At 43.1% G+C, this 9,178-nt stretch overlaps 1 protein-coding gene across 3 annotated transcripts; it reads right to left on the bottom strand.

The window, feature by feature from the left end:
- Positions 1–385: 385 nt before the first annotated feature.
- CCDC58 (coiled-coil domain containing 58) lies at positions 386–8,929 on the bottom strand. Of its 3 annotated transcripts, XR_719854.1 has the most exons (5): positions 8,799–8,923; positions 7,890–8,040; positions 6,430–6,505; positions 4,315–4,374; positions 395–685 (listed from the first exon to the last, which is right to left on the bottom strand). XR_719854.1 is itself a non-coding variant. In XM_009993367.1 (4 exons), the coding sequence occupies exons 1-4, from the start codon at positions 8,907–8,909 to the stop codon at positions 635–637; spliced, it is 369 nt and encodes a 122-aa protein (XP_009991669.1). In that variant the 5' UTR covers positions 8,910–8,929; the 3' UTR covers positions 398–634. The 3 variants fall into 3 exon arrangements, 2 of the variants coding, with proteins under 2 accessions (XP_009991670.1, XP_009991669.1); XM_009993367.1 differs by lacking the exon at positions 6,430–6,505 and having other exon boundaries at positions 398–685; positions 7,894–8,040; positions 8,799–8,929; XM_009993368.1 differs by lacking the exons at positions 4,315–4,374; positions 6,430–6,505 and having other exon boundaries at positions 386–685; positions 7,894–8,040.
- Positions 8,930–9,178: the final 249 nt, after the last annotated feature.

Here is a 9,178-nt window from a genome sequence, read left to right as displayed (position 1 = left end):
TGACATTCCCTCTTTGAAGAAAATAATCCAGAACTTGGAACACAAAGCAAAGGACAGTATGCAAGAGATAGTGCCTGGCAGCACTGTGGGAACAAGGGCAAACATGCACCCGCATCCACTCTAAACCAATGCTGCTAGTGCTGAGTAGTTCAGAACAACACTGGCAGCATCTTTCAGGGAGGCTGAACCTACACTTGCTGACCATGCTGCAATTTTTATTTCCTTTCAGATTTTAGTAGATTAGTTGCGCAAACGCATGATGTCACTGATGATTTAGCAAGAATCAGCTGAGGAAGAGCCCTGTTCTCCCTGTTCAAACCTGGTTTTTACTGTGTCTTCCTCTTGAAGGCAGCTGAAGCTGTAGAAGCTCAAAAAAGATGCCAGCTTCACATTCCATTTGAAAATTATTTTAATACTATAAAACTCATTTGTTCACATATTTTGTACAAAAGATGAGTTGTTTTCTCTTAATTACAGGAGAATCATATCAACCTTGAGATTTCAGCTAAGTAGGTCCATAACAAAACAAGACTGGGTTTGACTGGTTCTGGAGAGTCCAAATACAGCTCACCCAAGGTCTCTTTCCAGTTTGGCTCTCAAGGTTATGGACCACCTCGATGGAAAATACCCCACATCATTGACTCTTCGGAGGCTTGTAGTGAATTCGGCAACGCTCATTAAATACCTGAGACACCAAAACAAAAGAGCAAAAGCAAATTAGGTCTCATCCAAGAGATAAGCAGACCTTCAGAGCTAGAGTTCAGGCAACTATCTCTTCACACAGCACCCATCTGAAGCTGCCCAGCCCTGCTGTACCAATTAATGGTACTTACCAATGCATCTGCCTCCATTCACCTTCTCTCCTGGCTCTGAATCCAAAGTTTGCAGCCTGATGCTGGGGGCCTGCACAGCACTAAAAGTGTTCTCCCTCAGATAAGGCAGGCTCATAATCCTGGTAGTCTGTTATCATCAAAGATGCTGATGCAGTTTTTTTTTTTAATAAAAAAGGAGGGAAATGATCAATGGAAGGCTCCTGTCCAGCTGTGTTCTGTTAAATTCATTCTGGCATTCAAATTTGGACACTGTTCTGTCCTGAGCAAAAGTATTTTACATTTTCGTGACAGCTAAGACGAGGTACAAGGGCTCTTGGAAGCCACATTCACACTGACCACAGGTGCTAATGCTGCCAACATTCCTAGGCAAAGGGCATGCTGCTCTGGCCCCTCTCACCTCTGGCACTTTCGCTGGATAAAATTTAGCATGCAGAACCAGAGACTGAAGATCATGTTCATTTAGCTTGAACTGCAGGCCTTGTCAAGCAGACTGCTTACACTAGGGAGGGCCGATAACTGTGACTATTCCAAGCAAGGCAGTCTGAATCAGAAACACGACACAGAAGCTCACACACCCAAGTTACAGGTGCTCTTTACACGGGATTGAGTTACTTCTTGTTTCGGCTCCGAACTTTGTCCAGCGTCCTGAGGAGCGACACGAGCACCATCTCGCACCATGCGGAGGCACCGCCGGGGATGAGCTTCCACACCAGCACTCCTGCAAGTGCACGTTTTGCCAGGCTGTCCAGGAACTTTTCAGATCCAAATGCTTGTGATCATCAGGGTATCATATTTTGTCAACTCTCCCATTGGCTTCCATTGATCTTTTAATTTTGGGGAAGTTATGCATCTCTTTATATAAATGCATTATTTTAAATCTTATCTTCTTAGAATCATAGAATGGTTTGGGTTGGAAGGGACCTTAGTTAAAACCTTAGTTCAGGATCTAGTTCAAACCCCCAGCATTGGCAGGGACACCTCCCACCTCCTCCAGTTGCAATCCATTATCCCTTGACCTATCTCTACAAGCCCTTGTAAACAGACCCTCCCCAGCTTTCCTGTAGCCCCTTCAGGTACTGGAAGGCTGCTATGAGGTCTCCCCAGAGCCTTCTCTTCTCCAGGCTGAACAACCCCAACTCTCTCAGCCTGTCTTCGTAGGAGAGGAGCTCCAGCCCTCGGATCATCCTCTATAATATTCTACTGCTACACTTGATTGCTTATTCAGATTTTAGAAAATGGCAACTTCAGCACAAGTGATGTTTGCAGCATGCATTAGTTATGGTGTTGATTCTTAAGAAGTGTTGAGTCATCTACAAATCATCTTCAGAATTAATTAAGAAACAGACACATGTTAGAAACTGCTTCGTATTGCAGAAATCAAAAGTCATGATATAGTTTCTTTCAGACCCACACCCCGACAGCCGACTGTCCCATTATGTCACCACGTGCAGTGAACACCTCTGGAAGAGTTAAGAACATGCAAAAGCCTGAGACCAACTAAGCAATAGAAGGAAACTGAAGGAAATTAAGAGCCACAAATGGTTCCCATTTTAATACTAAGCATATTGCACTATTTATGTCCATTGTCTGTCAAAGATATTTTAAGGGCATATATGTCGTAAGGGGTACTGGAAATAACACTGTAAGACTGTCTTGCATCAAACAACACAACAGCTTGCTATCATGCAAACTTCTAAAGCATCTTTAACGTTACTTGTGCAGCCTATGGAAGGAAGACCAATACTGCCATCTTACTAACTCTGCTTCCTGCTTTTAGGGTCATTGGGCCATAGATCTCAGGGTGTTACTCAGCCACTCAGCCCCACTGTGAAGTGCTATTTTCATTCTTTAGACAGGAAAAACTGTGCCTGAGAAACCTTTACATTCAGGTTACTATGCACAAGTTTGATTTTGCTGACTTGTATTACTACAAAACACTCCAAACATAAACTCCAGTGTGGAGGTGCTATACAGAGACTAATTCAAGTGTCTTCTTTTGGAAGTCAATTCTTTGCTTGGTATGACCCATACAAAACTTCACAGAATGCATTTCTACAAAGCAGCATCTTTCTATATGCTTCCATTGCTACAGCTACCCAGAGTAAGAGTTTGAAAATAAGTTTGTTTCCTAACAAGATTTTTCCAATCAGTTTTCAGTTGGTTAGGGTTAATGTAAATATCTTAGTGTACTTTCTAACTAAAAGTCTGCAACAGTGAAAAAGAGTGGAGGTCCTTGCCTGCAAACCATAAGGGTTAAGATAATCCTGTACCATGCAAACATGATTATTTAGAAATGTTCTCCATCTTCAGGAGAAACTAGAAGCTTCTGTCACCTCCAAAAGCTTAACACACCTACTGGAAACCACTGGCATCAGTGCCAACTTTGGTGCCAGTTCAAGGCTTTGGAATGGAGACAGTGGTGGGTAAGTCTTCCCTCTACCCCTTTTAAATAAAACTGACAGCAGAGTTGCCATAAAATGTTTGCCAGTGGTGGCCTGCAGCACATTAAGGCTGTGGTGCTGCTTAGTTATATCTGAGCTGGCTTTAAATTAATCAAGTTAAAGGGCATGAATAGCTTTTTCTGACAGTACAGAGGTAGTACTGACAGCAAAGCATACCTGGAAAAATGCGTAGATTCTCATCTAATCAGCCTGCATTGAGCTGTATTGTGGTAACTAGACCTCCAAGGATACACAAGCTGTATTACATTCACACTGATGCAATCTAGAGAACTAAAATCCTGAAGTAGAGATTAAAAAGGAGCTGTAGCTAGTATGAGCTGTTTGCAAAAATCCTTTTTCCATTTAGAGATGGGAAGATGTTCTCTATACAGTACTGAAAGCTCTGAAAAGTTGCCACAAATGAGAAAAGGATACTAGACGTGAAACGCTGCAGTGACAGAATACAGCCACCTCAGAATCTAAGCTCAGTGTTTAACTGTCTTTAGAAGACAGTGTCTGGGGCCATCAATCCAGAGGGTAAACTGCCCCCTCTGCTGACACAGGGGAGCAAGGGCAAGCCTGCCCTTTGCACCAGGGAGCACCAGTTCTGGCCTGCAGAAGCTCCAGCAGGGAAATAATCCTCTGGCCCTTGCTCACTCAGAAGCATTACCAGTACCAAAACCAGCCACATTTAAAAAGATCCCTCACCTTTTTAAGAGGCCCAGCAAAGCTTTTCAAACAAGCCACCACAGAAAATTCTAAGTCTTTAGCCAGTGAGTAAGGCAAAGAAAGGGGTCTACACAGGAGGTACCACAGTCATTCCTCTGCATTAAATCAGATGCTTTTCTTTCCTTTGCAGTGCAACTGAAAAGCTTTGATCTCTGCATCCAGGACTGGGAAAATGACTGACCTGAAACATCTCCCCAGCACTACCCTTACATATTTCTAATTAGCCTGTCTCATAAAGCACAGTCCCACACCTCCAGTGCAGGACTGTCTGTTGCGACAGAAAAACATCACTGTTTTAAATAACTGAGTACCTTCCAGCTTCTGTCGTTTACCACTTCTTCAACATTCAGCTCCGACTGCATCAATTTCAACTGCAGAAAGTAACAGATAAAAGAAGTTATTATCAAACAGGCCTTCCTGCAGCCTTCAGTATTTACCATTGCAGCTTTCTAGACCACAAACCCAGCACCAGGTGCACATCCCCTTCGACGGTGCAAACTCGAGGGCACAAGGTGTAACCATCCCAAAAGTCTGGCCCTTCCATTCAGCCAATATGTGGGGCAGACTGAAGCCTGCAGCGGCACAGGAAAAGCATATTCAGGATGACAGCCTGGAAGAAGTATCTCCTGATTGATTACTAGTGCTTAAATATTGCCAAACAAGATTTGCTAGCAATTAACTAATTCATGCTAGTGGCTTCACAGACAAAATTAACCACGTGTAATTCAAGCACTTGGCAAGGGAAATGCCAGTGCTGGGGTGAGCTCTGCAGCCTTGAGTTGTTATTCTTTCACATATACATCATTGAAGTCATATAGAGAGCTGGCAGAAAAGCTAGAACTGAGCACAGATCTCAGATTCTGGATATAGACTTAAGATCACAGAGAGATCCCCTCTGCTTCTTTGTTGCCCACTATGTGCACTGACCAAAAAAGGGTCAACAAGACCAGATATATGTGTTGTCTGAACCAATTCATGTCTTATGTGATCGTAGGACAAATCAGGTTTACACAGATGAAAAAACTCCAGAAAGAACTACCCCAAATCCACAGTTCTTGAGAACTCACTCAATCCATGAGAAGTGTAAGAATCTCTTTGCTTCTCATCTATTAGAGACGCCAAGGGGCAGGTGTGACAGCTGTGTTCAGGTGATGTGCAGGATTTTGATCCTGCCACAAGGCCCTTAAGCAACAGCAGGAGCCATAAGAGCCATCTGGCATTTTTGCCAGGATGTATTTTGGTTGGAGCCTTTAACACAACAGTGTAAGGATCAGAGTTCATCAATTTCAAATACATCGTTCCGATTAGGGAGTTGGTGAACACGTGCAAGCCAAGACAGCAATCCCATCAAAAACCTTCCAAGTAAGATGTCCAGACACATGCAGCTATTACAGCTGTTGGATGGGTTTTTACCTACTCAAAAGAGCTTTAAACTGTTTGAAATAAAAATCCACAGGGTTGACCAGGATTAGTCTCTATAAATAACAGTTCAGAGGATGTGAACAGGTTTACAATCACCTGGATTGCAACTAATTGCCACATTAAGTGCCTTTGACACCCAACCTAAGCAAAAGTACTATTTTAGCTTTTTCCTTAAGAGTTGCAAACCTGAACAGCAATAGTGTCAATCAACATGGCTATACAGGGGAGCTTATTGTTTTTAAAACATACTCCAAACATTTTTACAAGCTTTACTAATTCACTTGATAAAGCTAACAATCATTATGCTATGTTTGGAATTTCTAGAATTTACCTGGTTGGATATTTTATGACACGTCATTCAAGTAAACTAAGAGGATAACAAATTAATACAATAATCAAATGATGCCTTGATGTAAGTGAACTAAAAGAACTGGCTGGTAGGCTGACGCTACTCCACATTTCCCTACTCAATGACCCAGAAGTAATAATTTTGGATAAAGCCCTCCAAATGATACCGTTCGCAGGATGAGAGTAACACAAATAACAAGTAAAACCAGACCTGTGTTGCAGCCAAGTGAATATACATCTGAAATGCATAATCTTAAATGTATGATGTGTTCTGTCAAGACAGTTTATCTGAGTTGTAGGAAAAACACAACTTGCATGGAGAACTGAAAAAAAAAACCCACAACACAAAAATGAGTGGACTATACCTCATAAAGCTCGAGTGCGAATTTGAGGTGATCTCATTAAAAGATTTCCGGGATGTTTTCAAATCATGGACTGCTTTTTAACATTTGAAATCACCCCCAATTATTGAACATTATCATTGTAATCCTCCTTGTGGCTTCAATGATAGGTTTTGATCTTAGTAACTAAACAATTTAAAGAACTGGCTCTGCAGACAAAATCTGTACAAAATATTTAGCTACCATTCTAGTTTTCCAAAGTAATATATATGCTTGTTAGCAGTTCCATGATGTTTTAAGAATAAAACCACTCACCTGCCACCCTGCTCTTTAAATCTGAGCTCACAACAGTGCACTTCTCTGAAGAGCACATGAACAAACCGTTCACTCACTGAATGCCTGGGAAAAATAACAGATGCTCCAGTTCAAATAATCCTCTAAGGAAGATCTTTTACTACAACTGCATCAGCATCCAACTGCTCTTTGTAACAGGGGCTACAACTGGTAAAGTAAAGGGGTAAGTGGATTTTGAGGTAGTTCAGCACCACAAAAGCAAAATTTCAAGCCCCATCTCTTCAAGTCTTAATTGTTTTGCAGCAGGGAAAGCTGCATCCCAGATATAGGATGTATACATATATACACACATGCATATATGCATATATATATACACGATGGTGAGGTGTCCAGCCGTTATGAAAAGACTCAAAGGCACTGGTTTAGACATCCTAGTTAGGACAGCCCTCAGGAGAGGAAAGCTCAACTACACTGTGGAACACCACAGATGCAACTAGTGAGTGCATGCAAAAAAGTAATAAGCAGTCTGATCTGGTACGTGCTGCAAGCATATGGTGTGGGCAAAAATGTGAAGTGAACAAGAGCCATTTGGAGCAGGTCTGAAAGATAAATCAACGGAACAGTACACATCCCTGCTAATCTCCACGCCTAAAGCTACATATGCTGTATGCATCCTTTCCCCTACCAAGGGGGCCCTTGACTAGTGGTGAGAATTTCAGCAGAGTTCTCTTCCCCACTTCTAACACTCCACCTAGATAACCTTTGTTCACCTTTGGTGAAGGACACTTTCCATCCAGAGGCCAGAAGGATGAGAGGGCATTTACACGTTGAAATTCCTTATGCAAACCCACAAGTCTTCCTGATGCCATCAGAAGGTACTCAAAAAATGAATCCAAGAAATACTAAACAACAAAAATTTGGCTAAGTGGAATTCAAGGTTGTCTGGCAGCTCCTCACAGAGGAGAGGAACTCCAATGAATGATGCTTGTCGTGGTGATGATGAAAAGGGACAGCTTTAAGGCTGCATAACTGTGTGGTAGACAAAATCGATTACCTTCAACATTTAATTATCTTGTATGTTTCAATCTTGGCACCCACTTGCCATCTGCAGATATGCTAATTTTACAAGATTTCAGAAAGGCAAAATTAACCTTCTAGCATTTTGAAAGGACCAGGCAAGCCCCAGGTAAGTTGTATGCTAAGTGGAGTTAGGCAGTGAAGGTTAGACTTCTCCATGGAGAAGTACAGGTTTTTCTATGGCATTTGTGTAACAGGATCTCAGAAATCGCTCCACTTGAAGGGTAAAAGCAACACTGTCTTGAGGGCTAGGGGAAATGGTTCTCACAAACACAGCCAACAAGAACCTCAGAGAAGACCACCTGAGTCAGGATCCATTTCAGGTTCTTTCCACCACACTGACCTTTCTGTTTGTGAAAGACACCCTCTCCTTCTCTAAAGTAATCTCTCAAATGTTCCACCACTCACCTTTGTCTGCTCTTTCCTGAGTTGCTTTAATAATGCTACATCTTCCTGGGCTTTTTCCCTCTCTTCTCTGAGAGTTTTCACTACACTGGAAGTCTGAGCAATGCAGCTTTTGATGATTCTCTCTCTGCTGGTGTGAGCATCCATCAACTAAGCAGGGGGAGAGAGAAAGTCACAACAACTCGTTAGGCAGAGAATAAAAACCTCTGAGTTACAAGTCAAAAGAGACTTCCTCAAGTCAAGGTATTGCTATGTCTATAGAAATTCCTTTGAGTTGGTAGCTGACGTGTTGGAAGCAACACCACTTTGAGGAGCAGCTACCAACTTGATCAAAAGTCAAAGATTCCCACAGGCAGGAGTCCTGCAAAGTAGTGCAAAAGCATCCTAGCTTGTAAAAGAACAAAGTGGGCTCGGCAAACACCGCCCGCTGAAGCCTGAAGTGCACCTTGAATGGCGGATAATGGTTTCAAACTGGGAAGAGGGGACATTCGTATTAGATAATAGGAAAACATTCTTCATTATGAGGGGGGTGAGGCATTGGGACAGGCTGCCCAGGGGAGCTGTGGCTGCCCCCTCCGGGGAGGTGTTCACGGGCAGGTTGGACAGGGCTTGGAGCAACCTGGTCCAGCGGGAGGTGTCCCTGCCCATGCAGGGGGGTTGGAACTAGATGATCTTTAAGGTCCCTTCCAACCCAGACTTTTCTGTGTTCTGTGATACTGTGAAATAAGTACCTTTGTGTGGTTTTAAACTGAAACAGAGCGGTTTAGCTGCATCGAGAAGCTGAGCATGCCAGCTACAGGTGGATAAAGCATGATGCATCGAGGCAGCGGTTCCTTTAGAAACTAAGGAGGCTTTACTGGGCACTGCACGTTCTAAAACACCTGGAAGTCGAAGGAGTGCGAACTCACAGACTGGTACAGCTCTTTACACGTCTGGCTGGCATCAATCTTCCCCACAAAGGAAGCTGTTGGAATCGTAGTGTTTAATTCATGGACGATCCGATCATCGATCGTCCTCATCACCCTGAGCAACTCCTGGAGGGCAAAATAAAACAGACGCCTTTGCTTACGTCTCTCACAGAAGCTTACTTCAAAACACAACCACCTGACTGAGTCTTTTTAACAGAAAATTCATCGGATCGCTTAGAAACAGGATAAAAAACCCCACCAGAAGAAATTCCTGCAGGCAGGAGTGGATGCTGCAGGCCAGCTAGTTTCTTTCGCAGCAAACACCAGAACCGGGGAGAGATCCGGGCAGAGCCGGGGGACCCGCACCCCCCGAGGGACCC

The sequence above is a fragment of the Chaetura pelagica genome, unplaced genomic scaffold (assembly GCF_000747805.2).
Source record: "Chaetura pelagica isolate M959 unplaced genomic scaffold, ChaPel_1.0 scaffold101, whole genome shotgun sequence".
NCBI classification, from domain to species: Eukaryota; Metazoa; Chordata; class Aves; order Apodiformes; family Apodidae; genus Chaetura; species Chaetura pelagica.
The sequence above is the reverse complement of the archived record's forward strand: the minus strand, read 5'-3'. Positions and strand labels throughout refer to the sequence as shown.